The 15,792-nt window shown below is 29.4% G+C and overlaps 1 protein-coding gene across 1 annotated transcript in view; it reads right to left on the bottom strand.

The window, feature by feature from the left end:
* LOC103580487 (moesin/ezrin/radixin homolog 1) overlaps positions 1–13,232 on the bottom strand; it is a 65,898-nt gene extending 52,666 nt beyond the window's left edge. Inside the window, exons 1-2 of the mRNA XM_014443683.2 lie at positions 13,049–13,232; positions 7,265–7,321 (exon numbers count right to left, since the gene is read on the bottom strand). Of these exons, the coding sequence (XP_014299169.1) occupies positions 7,265–7,276 (12 nt within the window). The 5' untranslated portion in view covers positions 7,277–7,321; positions 13,049–13,232. The remainder of the gene's footprint in view (positions 1–7,264; positions 7,322–13,048) is intronic.
* Positions 13,233–15,792: the final 2,560 nt, after the last annotated feature.

A 15,792-nucleotide genomic window follows, 5' to 3' on the forward strand; every position in this document is an offset into this window, starting at 1 on the left:
AGTTTCAGCACCGCAGGCTCAACCGGTTTTCAGATTTTTTTAAACACAATAATGTTACGGACCAAATGATGATTGTTTAACGTGTACTTGGCGCGATTTTTTATAGGAAATCTGTTTTTGGTGGGATACATATGGTGGGGCAGTCCATGTCAAATCACCCAACATTTTACGCGAACCTCTTTGATTTTGCTCATTTTTAACTTCCCGCTAAAAAAATCGATGATTTTCGAAATTTCGAAAAGTTATTGTTTTCATTCCGATTTGCGATAATCGAAATTCCAACAAATGTCGACGTTTTGAGGTTTCAGGAAGCTATCCTGACTAAATTCAAGATGATATCCGAGTGTATGTACATATGTACGTACGTATGTACGTATGTACGTACGTATGTATGTATGTATGTATGTATGTATGTATGTACGTATTTTGTAACTTTTAAATGGATGAACCAATTTTGATTGTCGAGGTGTTATTCGACGCGGCTTATTTACTATTAGCACTGAAAATTTGAGCTTAATCGGTAGAGTACGTTCGGAGATATTTCAAAAATAAAATTTTTTCCAAAATATTTTTTTTGAATAACTTTTAATTCGCTTGATGAATTGATTCCGAAATCTAATCAACTCTAAAACTTTGTAAGCCGCGTCGAATGCCACCTCAACCACCTCAATCGGTGAATTCGTTCAAGAGAAATCGTTGTAGAAAAAATGGTAAAAAACGTTATTTTTCGAAAACAAAGGCATACAAAAGTATGCCTAGAATTAAAAATGTATTCTCAACAATGATTTTGAGCTCAAGAAGCTCGACTGCAGCGGGAAGCATTGGGGCTGGCCCGCAGACTCAACTGACAGACCGATTTTTTTATATGTTCTAATACTTATTGAAAGCAAATTGTACACCAATTCTTAACCTATTATTCCGAATCCTTACTGACTTAATGATTTTTAAAATTTGTAGGTCAAAAGTTTTCAATTAATGATAATATAATGATAAGTATCTTATAACCCAAAAAATTCGGCCATTTTTTTCGTCTCGACATGTACTTCCAGGAAAAAAATTTTTAAAAACTGTTTAAATGAATAATTAATTCGTTATTAACGTTAAAAGTTTAAAATCGACATTTTAAAAAAATTCGACCACTTCAATTTTTTTCAAATTTTTCACAAAATTTGACTCCAAATTACACAACTTTGATGCGCCAGATCAAGATGTGATCGCAATTATTTGTATTATGTAACTCCTTTTTGATTTTCACTGCATTGAACTTTATATTTTTCCATAATACATTTAAAGATACATGAGTAAATACTAGACTGGGCCAAAAAAATTGACTATTTTTTTTTTCTTTTTTTAAAGTATATCGAAGTTATTGTTAGAGACGAAAAAAAAAATCTGACCATTGATTGGCCCTGCGGGCCAATCCCAAGACTTCCCGCTGTTTTCGAGCTCTAAGAGCTCGAAAACATTATTATAAATACATTTTCGAGCTCGAAAATACCCTTGCTTCCTTTTTTCATGAGCTGTTCAAGCTCAAAAAAATTCCGTTTTATGTTAAACATTAAAAATTTAGAATACAAAATAATAGATGAATAAGCGTTTTTTATATATTTATTCGCAAGTCTGGTCAATAATTAGCTCAAAAATAAGTATTTACGTGATACATTGTATTTATATCGTGTAAGTATATCGTGATACGAGCGAACATGACGATTTTTAAGCAGTCACTTCAAATGGCTTGCATGAAGAAAAACATATTAGTTTTGAGTAATATTGTTCAGTAATTATGATGTTATTCAATGAAAAAAACAGATATAGATTTTACATTTATTATTCGTCGACGATATCTTTCGTACAGATTATCTGATTGGGAAGTTCTTGGCAGCAATTGAATGCTTTTATAGAGTTTTAGAGCTGATTAGATTTTGGAATTTATCGATTCAATAGTTTCCAAAATATTCACGAAAAACGAAAAAAAAAACGAATTTTTTCCATTCTGTCGTCGACGATATCTCTCGAACGAATTATCCGATTGAGATGATTGAGGTAGAAATCGGTGCGTTTTATTAAGTTCTAGAGCTGATTAGATTTTCGAATTGATCGATCAGACAGTTTTCAAAATATCAAGAAAAAAACAAAAAAAATCGATCTTTCGGTTGATCCTGCGGGCCAGCCCCAAAACTTCCCGCAGTTTTAGAGCTTTTTGAGTTCGAAAACATTATTGTGAATACATTTTCGAGCTCTTCGAGCTCGAAAATAATTTTATATACCGTTGTTTTCGAAAAATAACGTTTTTTACTATTTTTCCTCCAAAGATATCTCTCGAGCGAATTCACCGATGTATTAATCAGCCGCGTCGAATGACACCTCGACGATCAAAATCGGTTCATCCGTTCAAAAATTACAGAATATTTACATACGTACGTACGTACATACATACATACACTCGGACATCATCTTGAATTTAGTTAGAATAGCTTCCTAGAACTTCGAAACGTCGACATCTGTTGTAATTTCGATTTTCACAAATCGAGGTGAAACCACTAACTTTCCGAAATTTTGAAAATCATCAATTTTCTTAGCGGGAAGTTGAAAAATTTTTTTTTTCGTATTTCTTAAATATCTCAGAGTCTCCACACACATACACACACACCCACACATACAAACAAACAAACACACACATACAAACACACGCACACACGCATCGCTCTGAAAATGTTAGAATAGTATCCTAGCACCTTCAAACGTCGACATATGGTAAAAACTCGATTTTTAAAAGTGGGGGTGAAACGGTTAACTTCCCGAATTTTTGGAAAATTGTCGATTTTCTTAGCGGGAAGTTAAAAAATTATTGTGATAATTTGAGTCCTTAATATTAATATTAAGAGGTATATCATTGCAATTTTTCATTTTTTTCTACTGAGCGGGTTTTTATCTCATAACTTCCAAGCTATCAAGATAAACCAAATTTATTTGGAAATATTTTTTTGATGGAAATTGAATGCACTACAAAAAAGGTCTGATGAAAATTTTTCGTCAAATGAACTGTTTCCTTATCATGCCTTGAAAATTGGTATACGGAAAAAAAGGAACTATAATAAATAAAGTTTGATGGTTAATAATTATAATATTTTTAGCAATTAATATTAATTTAAATAGTAATATCGTGATTTCACTATTTAATAAATAACAATTAGAAATCGAATGCTAAAATATACAGTTCATTTAGATAAAATTATCATTTAAAACTATAAAAAGAACAAAGTAAACACTAAAAAAATTTAACTTTAAAGATTAACAGCCAAAACTTAAATATTTATCGTTTGTAAAATAAGAAACTAAAGTCTCAAACAATGAAAATAGAAAGGATGCAAAGTAATAAATTTAGTTAAAACGTCATTTTGTAAAGTCCTTTAACTAAGAAACTTTACCGGAAGTTGTTTTTAAATTCATACGAATTATTATTAAAGCAAATATTAAATATTCCCACTGAAATCAAGGGAAATTGACTATGTGAAACTGTACATTATACTTTGTCAATTTTTAAAAGGTATGTGTCGCCTCAGCAAATTTTATTGTTTGATGCAGTAAAATTTCATGCACTACCGTAATCCATTAAAGTAAGGAAATAACTTTCGATTCTCATACGCATGCGGTGGCCGAGCGCTCCAAGTGCCAGGGACTGAACTCTGTTGGCGAAAGATCGGCGGTTCGAGCCCGTGAGTCGGCTGAAATTTTTACGATGAGTTTCATGTAAAAATTCGAACATCTATATACTGTACCGACTAAATCAGTGATTCATAATACAGACAAGGATGCAATCAATTAGATCTACAACAATAAAAAAAACAGATAATGGAAGAAAGGGAAGCGAGGGGGTGAAATCAGAAACCCGAATCTAATCTTGTACTACGAGATTAACGATAAAAGCCAGAAGTAAATAATTCAAAATAAATAAATATAAAATAGAACGAAAAAAAAAATATATATATTTTTATTATTTCAAATAGTGAAAATGAGGGTTTAGAACAAAAACTATTAGTATGGTTGCACAAGATAAAATAACGATTGACTATGAAATTGTATATATCGACTTGGAGATTTTTATTGTATGAAACTTTAAAATTTATAGTCTAAGTTGTAATTTTTACCATAGAGTCTAAAAAATAGCATCCTCCCATTAAAACTATACAATTCAATTACTGATTCATCTTAATTTCTAGGTAAATTTAATTTTTAAATACAAAAAAAAATAATAACAAAAAAAAAAAAAAAAAGAAACAGATTTTAACGCTAACTTAGGGTATTTAACACTCTGTAAAATATAAGTTTAAACGTATAGATAACATAAAATGTCCAAGCTATAAGAAGTTAAAAAAAATTCAAGTTTAAAAGTCATTAAAATGGGATATCTTTTAACATAAAAAGCTAGTTCTTAATATTAATATTAAGAGCTGAAACTATTGAGGAATCTTTTTAACTTCCCGCTAAGAAAATCGATGATTTTCAAAAATTTCGGGAAGTTATTAGTTTCACGCCGATTTGGGAAAATCGAAATTCCAACAGATGTCGATGTTTTGAGGTTCTAGGAAGGTATCCTGACTAAATTCAAGATGATGTCCGATTGCATGTATCTATGTACGTACGTATATATGTAATTATCTGTAACTTTTGAACGGATGAACCAATTTTAATCGTTAAGGTGTCATTCGACGCGGCTTGTTAATATCTGAAAGCTGTGAAAAATTGAGCTTGATCGGTAGAGTACGGTTGGAGATATTTCAAAAATAAAATTTTTTCAAAAATGTTTTTATTGAATAACTTTTAATTTGCTGAATGGATTGATTCCAAAATCTAATCAGCTCTAAAACTTGGTAAGCCGCGTCGAATACCACCTCAACCATAAAAATCGGTTCATTCGTTCAAGAGAAACCGTTAACGAAAGAATTAAAAAAAATTTTTTTTTCTGTTTTTCTGAAATTTCTCAAAAACGTCTTGATAAATAAATTTTAAAATTTGATCAGCTCTAGAACTCAATAAAACGCGTCGATTGCCGCCTCAACCATCAAACCCCGTCAATTCGTTCGCGAGATATCGTGGAAGAAAATAATGGTAAAAAACGTTATTTTTCGAAAACAAAGGCATACACAAGTATTTTCGAGCTCGAAGAGCTCGAAAATGTATTCTCAACAATGATTTCGAGCTCAAGGAGCTTGAAAGCAGCTTGAAGTTTTGGAGCTGACCCGCAGGGTCAACTGACAGATCCATTTTTTTTTTTTGACCTTTACAATAAAATTTTGAGGAGAGAGTGAAAAAAAAAGTCGTTTCAAACGAAGCACCCTAATATATATGGGTGATTCCACCAAATAAAGTTATTTTTACGGGGCGACCCTCGACGATTTGATTCAAACTTTGTGGAGTCTTTCCATGTATTTAGAAAAAAATTCTCTGAAAATTTGAGCCTTTAATATGCAGCAGTTTCAAAGTTATGATTTTTTGAATTTTTTAAAAATTTTTGTTTTCAACTTTTTCATTACTTTTTTTGAAGGAAACAATTTAAAAAAAAAATGATCACATAATAGTTTTTCATAGGAAAAATTCTCAGCTTTCCAACGAAAATATCCATTTTTTATTCTAAGTTACAGAAGACCCTTTAAAAGTCGTTTAAAATAGGAAAAACGATTTTTATGACTGTGCGGCGCTTGATACATCTAATTTGATATTTTTTTCTGAAAGCTGAGACCTTTTCCGATAAAATATGTAATTTTCACGATGTGCATATTTTTTGTTTGAACAAAATCAATAATCATTTAAATACAAGTCATTGATTTTATCGTTTTATCAAACTATATTGGTTCATTGTGTGGCAAGAGATGAAACAAAACGATATCAGACAAGAGTGAAGTAGGCTGCTCAAGCTGTAAGCAAAAGCTGACAATAACTGCAATCCGAAGTCGTGTTTCATCTCGTGTTACACACTATTTTTTTCATGATTACGTGCATTAAAAATTAGTTTCAGTGGCAGCAGCCAGTTAGAATTAAGTTAATTAAAGATCGATGGTGTGTTCAACCATAAGTCTATGCGTAGCTTATGATTTGCAATTTATAATTAAATAAAAACCATAAATGCTCTTTATTATTTACACAAATTTTTATAAAACTTGTTGACAAAGTTAGAACTGTCATTGAGGGAGATAACATCAATAGCCTGAAATCATTTTTGAACTAAACCCAAGAATTAAAGTTCAAATCACTAATTCCTAAACTTGAAGCTTTGATGCTGGTATCATGAAAAACAGTTTTATAATTTTTGTTGTCAGAGCTTTACTGCATATACATACTAGAAAACATATCCTCACACCGCAAGATTTATGCATCTAGGCTATTCAAAATTTTACCGGCGTTGATTTCACTTTTATAACCAACTCTTATTGAAAGAAACGATTTAAAACGATTGGAAAAAAAATTTTTAATACTTTTTAATGCTTTTGAATACTTTGAATACTTTTTAATCACCCTTTTTATGAGCATTTAACATTACAAATCGTTTCGAATCGTTTCTTTTAATCAAGGAATAATGACTTTTCGTAGAAAATAAATGTTTTACACGTACGATACTTAGAGTCAAATACGGTGAAAGAAACACAAGCAGTACACCTTTTCTTACTTATTGTTAATAGTCAAGGATATATTTGTATTAAAAATGTATCAAGATCCTCAAAAAACCTAAGAATTAAAGTTTTTTAATCATTGGGAGTTTATATTTCATTTAATTTTGTTCAAATAAAAAATATGCACATCGTGAAAATTACATATTTTGTCGGAAAAGGTCTCAGCTTTCAGAAAAAAAATATCAAATTAGATGTATCAAGCGCCGCACAGTCATAAAAATCGTTTTTCCTATTTTAAACGACTTTTAAAGGGTCTTCTGTAACTTAAAATAAAAAATGGATATTTTCGTTGGAAAGCTGAGAATTTTTCCTATGAAAAACTATCATGTGATCATTTTTTTTTTTTAAATTGTTTCCTTCAAAAAAAGTAATGAAAAAGTTGAAAACAAAAATTTTTTAAAAATTCAAAAAATCATAACTTTGAAACTGCTGCATATTAAAGGCTCAAATTTTCAGAGAATTTTTTTCTAAATACATGGAAAGACTCCACAAAGTTTGAATCAAATCGTCGAGGGTCGCCCCGTAAAAATAACTTTATTTGGTGGAATCACCCATATACTCTTTATTATTTAAAGATGAAGAAGGATATAACTTACCGATTTCGGCATTTTCTTAACAATTTTTTTTTCCTTTTAGATTTCAAAATTTGCAATCTGAAACAAATTAAAATGTAATGTAGTTAAATTTGTTTAATTTTATTGATTATTAAAATTAATGATAAAATTAGACAATCATAATTAGGCAACATTTGATTATATTTTCACAAATAGTTTTGTCATAGCACTCAATAACATTACGAGTGCAGTTTGATATTTTGGAGTTAATTAAACTATACACTGAAAAGAAAAAGATTTGTCCTAAATAAATAATTACTTTGTCGCTTTTTAATAAATATTTATAAAATTATTCAAATATATTATATATTTCTCACAATTAAATATTGATTTGGTCATATCCAAATATACAATATTTTTGGCTCAAATAAATCTTAGTCGGCTCAAATAAGTCTTTTTTCGGTGTAAGTAATGATTTTTAAACTTTTGATATCTTTGAATTGTAATTCGAATTTAAAAAATGACTCGTGATTTTACTGATATCTGTAGCAAATCAAGCGACGAGCTTTTGAAGTAAAGCCGCAAATCTTTCTTTCTCAAAATAAAATACTGTTTCATATAATTGCAACTTATACCTTACTATTACAAATCGATAGAAGGATTACAATATATATTGGTAACCGGACAATAAAGGTTGAAAAACGAGAATGATTTTTTAAATTCAAATTGTTTGATTGTAATGTTCAATTCTCTTCATTTAAAATATGCATTCTGTTTTGTGAAATTGTTTTTATCTGATTAATATGGAAAAATGGTATAACTACAATTCATTCAGTAATTTTACTATGACATCGTGGAATAATAATAAGAATGTATCCTTCTATTGAATTCATTCACCGATTTGTAATTTTACTATGTAAACGGAAAAAAAAATGTTAAAATTCACTCGGATTATCAATACTTTTTATTGTTTCAAACATTACTGCGGCGCCCGGGTGTGATTTTGTTGTATATAATAAGGTACAAGGTTAAAATATATGAGTGATCTGTTAAAGTATACTTATGGTCAAAGATGAAGAGTACAGGATAAACATATAGTTTTTAAATTTTCCAATAGCAAAAATTATTATCTTGAATTGTATACTTGCATTGGTAGGATGATATTTTTTAGACTGCACGTAAAAAAATGCTGGAGTTGAATTTACCACATTAAACTAGTAAAAATTGAACTAAACTTTGTGGTCGCCGCATTGACAATTGTAGTAACGTAAGTCAGTGTGCATGATATTTCTCTACTAAAGGAATTCTGCTTACTACTGTAATGTGGTAAAACTTTGTAGGTTCCACAACTACTCAATGTAGTATAAAATACTTATTTTGTGGTTTTTCGAAGCACACAATTTTATATAAATTGGTATCTGTAACTATTTTTGGAGTATACAATACCAGGTTACTTGTACAATCTACTTCAATGTGTGGTAAAATGATCGAAAGAAGAAAATAACGGCACCACCTACAACTTTTTCACTCCATTCTGTAGGTAAACTTCGACTCGTGTCAGTGCATTTGATATTATAAATAATATTATAAAATTTTATGAATGATAATATATATAATTAAAAATCGAGGCGTGCAATAATAATATATATAATTAAAAATAATAATATATATATAATTAAGAATGAGTGATACATTTGTTATAAATAAACGTAATTTTTAAAATCATTGCTTATTGAGTATTTGCTATTTATGGGAATTATAATTTTTATTCAACTCATGCGCGCTATTCACGTTTTATCATGCCTAAAATCCGAACCCTAAAATGCCGTTTATCGACTGGTGAAAAATTATTTGTCAAAATGCAATAAAGATGTCTACTATCCCGGCCATTGTGACGTAATAAAAATAAACGTAACTATCTTTCGGGCTCTAACTGAATATTGGGTAATTACAACTCCCTGTTGTTGCCCATTAAGCAGCCAAAATCGTGATGCCGAATGTTTTTAACGTGGAGTTTAAACTTTGACATTAAATTTGAATTTCCGTTGAATTAAATCAACATTCTTATAATTTTGTCATATTCTTAATATTATAAGTTTTTTTTTCACCATGTCACTAAACAACTATTTAGACTTCGCATTTTAGGCAATTACTAAAACGTAAATAGCACACATGAGTTTAATAAAATTATGGGCGCAACATGTAGGTTAAATCATAATCCGTCATTCACGATGTGTTAGCACTCGTCTCCGGCGCACAGTATGCACTCGCTTCGCTCGTGCCTGCGCACCTACTGCATTGTGAATAATTTACCCTACTAGTTACGCCAATAACTATTAAAACGATGTTTTTTATATTTTCTATTAATAAAAATTAATACTTAATTATTCTACGTTTATGCTTACACGAGAATTCATAGATTATAAATATATTTTAAAAATTATCCTTATCAGATATTGATAAAAAGTTGGCTTTTAAAATTTGAGTCCTTATTATATTAAGCTATTTATTAATAAATTCATTTTTATATCATTTTAATTTGATAAACTGTAAGTCCGAAGAATGTAAGATAAATTTTTATAACTTTTTCAATATCATAAAAACCAATGATCGTTAACTAACAGATATTTAATTAATACATTAGGAATAAAATATATTCAACTACTATGTTGTGGAGTTGTGGAGTATTTAATGCAAGTTTTGATTACTACTCGCTGTAGTAAATGGTACTACAGGTTGTGTACCACAGTATACTAGTAACCGTTACTAAACTTGTAGTTATCCTATATATTACTAGTCAGTGTAGTAGATGGAACTCCATTTGTATTAAATTGAACCACACATTTTTTTACGTGTACAAAACTACAAAAAGTTGCATAAAATCATTGGCTTTAATACTGAATTTAAACTTATGTTCCTATAACTATTTATAGAATTTTACAAAACTGCATGCAATATAATGGAACTCGACAAAACTTCACAGGATTTCATATGTTTCGTGTCCTACCATTAAGAAATTTAATTTACTTAGCAGTCAACATTCGTGTACGTTAATATGTAAATAATTTTATGATAAATAATTAATAATATAAACATAAAAAAATTGAATAAATGAAAAAATTGAATACAATAAGTGCAGATTCTTATTTAGACGAATTATTAAAAACTGGGAAGGAGGAAGTCGAAAGGAATAATTAAAAAGAAAAAATATTATGTATTATTATTAATAAAATTTTAATTATAGTTAATTTTTAAAAGTGCGATTTAATGATTAAATTTATTTTTAAAATATAATGATGTTGCCGGCTTTATAGTTCAACACTCATAAATTAAACTTTGATTTTTTGAGTCAATGAAAGGCTCAATAAATAAATTTTATAATAATTTTGTTTGCGAATCATTATTTTTATTTTGAATTATAATTTATTTATTTCAATTAATTAATTTTTAAAGTCTGTCAATGCGGATCAATATTTATTTATCGATCTATATATATCCATGCTTCAGGTTAGATTTATCTCTATTGCATATAAATTTTTGGAGTAATTTGGAGAAAGATACATTAATTTGAATGAATTTTTAATTTGTCTGGGTATTTTTTAAAAAATCGTTTTATTTTTCCGAGGAACTGATAATTTTAATAACCTCAAAACCTAAAATTTTAAAGTGACAGTTTTTTCAAAGCCGCCATGTTTCTCTTGAATCTCTAGTAAAACTGGCCAGTTACTTGACAAAAACTCGATATCCCACTGGCCAGTTTCTGGTTTAAGTCTAGTAAAACTGACCAGTTACTAGACAAAAACTCGATTTTATTTCTGCTAGGGATAGATTATTATAAGATCTTGTTTATAGAGATCGTGTCCAGCAGATTTTGTCCTGGAGAGATTTCGTACTGGAGAGATTTTGTCGTAAGAAGATTTTGTCATGGGGAGATTTTGTCGGGGAGATTTCGTCTGGGGAGATATTATGGTGGAATTTAAGGACACATGGCGAGGTCCCTACTATACACCCAGAGCTCATTAGTTATTAACACAAGCTAGCCTTACGATAAGTCTAGTCAATATCTAATCATTGGTTCAATGTCAAGTTAATTATATTAGTCATAATATTATTGCCGTTATCAAATTTGTATACTGAGTTTATCCTATTCATTTCATTTTAATTGTTCAACGTATTCTGCCTCACTGGGACCGTAATTGTTAATGTTGCCAAAGCTATTACGAGGAAGTCCTCAAAGCCACATCCTTCAGGGAGTTCATATGTTCATTATCATAAAATTATCTGAATCGCTGGAGTCTTTTCTCATTTTTTTTAAGAATTCCAGACCATGTGTCGTGGTTACAGGACAAAGGAGTACACCCCCAACAACTGTAATTATTCAATATATTTTTCTATTAATTTATTTATTATTTAGTAACGCGAGCTCTGATTGATACTGTATCGCTTTTACCCATTCAATATTTTCAACAAAAATTAATGAAAAACGTATTTATAATACTATTCAGCCCTTTTCCGACTTCATTTGTCGTTGCCCTGAATTATTAAGTAATCTTGAAAAAAACTTTAAAGTTAACAATCACCCTAGTGATCGTTTATGGGGTTTACAAAACTTCTTTTAATCAGTAATTTCCTTTGGAGGACTTGAAAATGCAAATCTAATGATTGGAAGTTGTTATGAACTGATCAAAGATCAAGTCGTGGTTTTCACAGTAATGTACTCGAGCTTTAATCCACAGTTCATGAGAATTTAAAAACCAAAACGCAAAATCTACTACTGTTTTTATTATTGCCGTTGACAATGACGTGCTATGTAATTATTCGAGTCGATCAAAAAGCCCTCAAATATTCTACGAACATTAAAATCTTCGCCCAATCAAAAATCTATGTTGATGAAAATATCAGGGTCTATTTTTCATCACTTCTCCTCTCACCCAAAGCATTCTTACGATGGGGGACTAAAACTACATGATGATAACTCAATAATCTTAATAATACCTACTTATCTTGATAAAGTGGATAAAATTATTTGCTGGGGCAATATTCTTACGCTCATTCATTTACAGCCTTTTTGTTTTCATCAGAACTAAAATAATACTGAGAAAGGAATTTGAATCATGTGAACTTATAATTTTAAATCATCAAAGGATTAACATTTTAATAATTGTTTGTAAATAAGTTGATAAATAAATAAATTAATAAAAAATTCTTTTCTTTTTTTTGTTTTTTTCAGTTTATTAATAATCTAAGAAATCCGGAACGATTGTTGAGTATAACCTACAACATAGTATAAATTTCCAAATATGTAGTTTACAGCCAGTAATCACCACATTTATTCAGTCTGACAGACTTAATGTTAACGTACTTCCCTAATTATTGTTGAGAATATTTTTTCAATAGAAGAATTGCGATTAATTATAATAGCTACCATCATTCAGAAAACTACAATATTAGCAAACAGAATAAAACAAATTATTTTCGCTAAAAACTTATTCTAAACTCAACATTGAAAATTTTTTTCATCATTTGTGATTAGGTACTTCGAAATGTAGTACTTGATACATAATGTTTTAAAGCACAAAATAAAAAAGCATGTTTTTCCACTCTCAAAATAAACATTCTTAAAACAGTATTACGAAAGAAATGTTTTGACACATCTAATGATGCAAGTATAATAAGAAATATAGAAAATAAATTAGTTTGTCGTTAATTGACGTTTGGATTCCAATTTTTATTTAAAAATTATTACTATAGGATCAACTCAATCAAGTTTCCCTCTGTTATAATTAAATAAATTGAAATCCACTATTGATGTTTCAGAAAGCTTACCTCGTTAATTTATTTCACAAAAATACAACTAAATCACTTGTTCATCAACAGTTGAGCGGGGTAACACTTTATAGTATGTCACTTTTAGCAGCAAGATACACAAACTACATATCAAAAATTTATTACAATGAAAAAGTCATGACACCTCACTAAAAATATGGCCGCCACGACACGCCGTAGTTATGTCCTTTTCTACTTTTCCTTGACGTCACTAGATAAATGTGGACCTTTTAAATGGAGCTAGCGTATGCTTTTTGTAACTAGGGAAGGGCGATAAAAATCGATTAATCGAACAATCGATAGTTTTTACAAGCAACCGACTACTATCACAATCGACCACTAAGCAAACTCCTCTAATAGCACAGTTTGCTTGAGCAAAAGTTTACTGTACAAAAGTTTCGTTTAATTTTTCCTCAAATTTCCGTCAACTTCGGACTTTTCCATTTTTTACGACAATTTGTATGCAACTTGCTATTAAATTTGAAATAAATTTGCCGCCCGAATTAGAATGCAAATTTACTTCAAAAAGTAATTAGAAAAAAGTTGTCTTTAATTTTCAGGCAAATTTTATGTCAATCTATTGTTGATTTAACTTGAAAATTGTTAAGTATATTTTTACCCTCAAATTATTGACAATTTTGTGTATAAATTTGCTTACCTTTTGAAATGTCATGAATGAACATGACCGACTATTTTTTTTCGTAAAAGTTTACCTTTATATTGAAAAAAATTAACCGCAAATTTTTATTTTCAACTTTTGCTGTAAAATTGTCTGCAAATTCGAGTAACAGATTTCAAGTAATTTCAACATCAAATTACCGTCAATTTTGAGATAAAGTGGCTATTAGGGATATGCCCTGGGAGGTTACTAGGATCGGAGCTGACGCCACCTCCTGGACATATACCCAAGTGGCCAGTCTCACTTTTTGTTACCTTTTAGTTGCCCGTTCCAAGTCAACTTTCTGCTATTCCAAAATGTTAATAAAATGATGACAAATAGAATTTTAAAAAGTCAACTTTTAAAAGGTTTCTTAAAGTTACCAGTGAAATGTTAACAAACCATAACATAAAAAATGTTAGTAAATAGTTATCATAAAATGACGTGATAAATGATGACTATTTAGGGATAAATAAGGTTACCATTTTAAGGCTGACAATTTGTTATCCGAAAATTTTAACTAAATGTTGACTTTTTTACGTTATTTAAAAGATAACATTGAGTTGTTAATATTTTCTCAACGTTTTCATATAAACATTTTGTTATATTTTAATGTTTGCTTTATTTGGACAACTGGCAACTGAAAAATCGTGCCATTGTTTATATCATTTTATATTACTTTTTTATAACTTTATCTTATTTATACTGCCATTTTTTAAACGTTGTGACTCACGTGTTCAAGATGTCGATCGCTATACAGCAAAGTACGCTCAAGAAAACGATAAATGCCTTAAAATAACTTTTGGCTATATGTAATTTGTATAATAAATCATTAAAAATACATTTAAATATTACAATTATATAATTTACATATTCGGATAAACCGATAGTGGACAATTAAGAGTTAGTAAATAAATAAAGCACTTGTACATTCCATATCTTATTGTGGAATGAGAAATCGTTTTTATTTGTTTAATTTATAAAACAAATTAAATCAAAATAGTAATAATTTCAGTTTACGATAAAATATGCTCAGTACTTTGCTTTTGTTTAGTTGCGTACTCTTAATTCCACTACTATTTATCCTATCCACAAGCGCTCAAAAATTTAACATTTTGTTAGCATTAGTCAACATAAATATGTTTAATTTGTTAACATAATGATAACATTCTGAATCTTATATGTCAACATGAAAAAGTTGTCAATTTGTTGCCATTTGGGTACCAAAAAACAAATTACTATTTACCAACAAAACATTACAAAGTATCATGAAAAAGTTACCAAAATATTGACAAATTGTTACTATAAAGTTATTTTTTTGAAATGAACAAAAGTTAACTTTTTGCTGGAAATTAGTCGTGAAATTTATTGAAAAATATCCTTGATAGCCAGACATTGCTCTACAAGTGTAGGGTGTCATCTTTTTGTCCTAACAACCAGTTCTTTCGAGTCGAAAAGTATTTCGATTGAATATTATTTCCGGTATAGTTAAGAGTCAAATGATGTTAATAATGACTGTATTTATTTCTAGTGGATGTTTGAGACAGATTTGTATTTAGTCAGTTGCATTTAATGTTGTTTCCTTTAAATACAGATGGCTGATAGTAACAGTACGAGATGGTGACTTAGTAATGTAGAAAGATGTCAAATTATGAACAGTTGTACATCTAACTGATGTTATGTATTTGCATACAGTGATTAAGTCGGACATAAAATGTTACATGTGTATTTGTTGCTATCATGAAAAATAGTCACTAATCTATTAAAAAAACGATAATTTAATGCATTAGTATTTTATACTTTTTTTAAAATGAGTCAAATAAATTGCGAGCAGTTTGCTGATAATGCCAGTTGAATTTTTGTCTAGCCTTATTTAAGTTTACAATAATTTCGAGTCAGCGATTGTATGTTGCCAACATACTTGGTAGCATCGAAAGTTGTAGCAAGTGGAGGTTTATGCTCGTGCGATTTAGTGGTAGCAGTATATTATACCAAATTAACTTTATACTAGAGTATACAGCGGTACCAACTTTTTTAATTTTTATATCTCTGAAGGTAAGGTAGATCTCGAAAGGTAACTCTAACA

This window comes from Microplitis demolitor, chromosome 5 (genome assembly GCF_026212275.2).
Source record: "Microplitis demolitor isolate Queensland-Clemson2020A chromosome 5, iyMicDemo2.1a, whole genome shotgun sequence".
Taxonomy (NCBI): Eukaryota; Metazoa; Arthropoda; class Insecta; order Hymenoptera; family Braconidae; genus Microplitis; species Microplitis demolitor.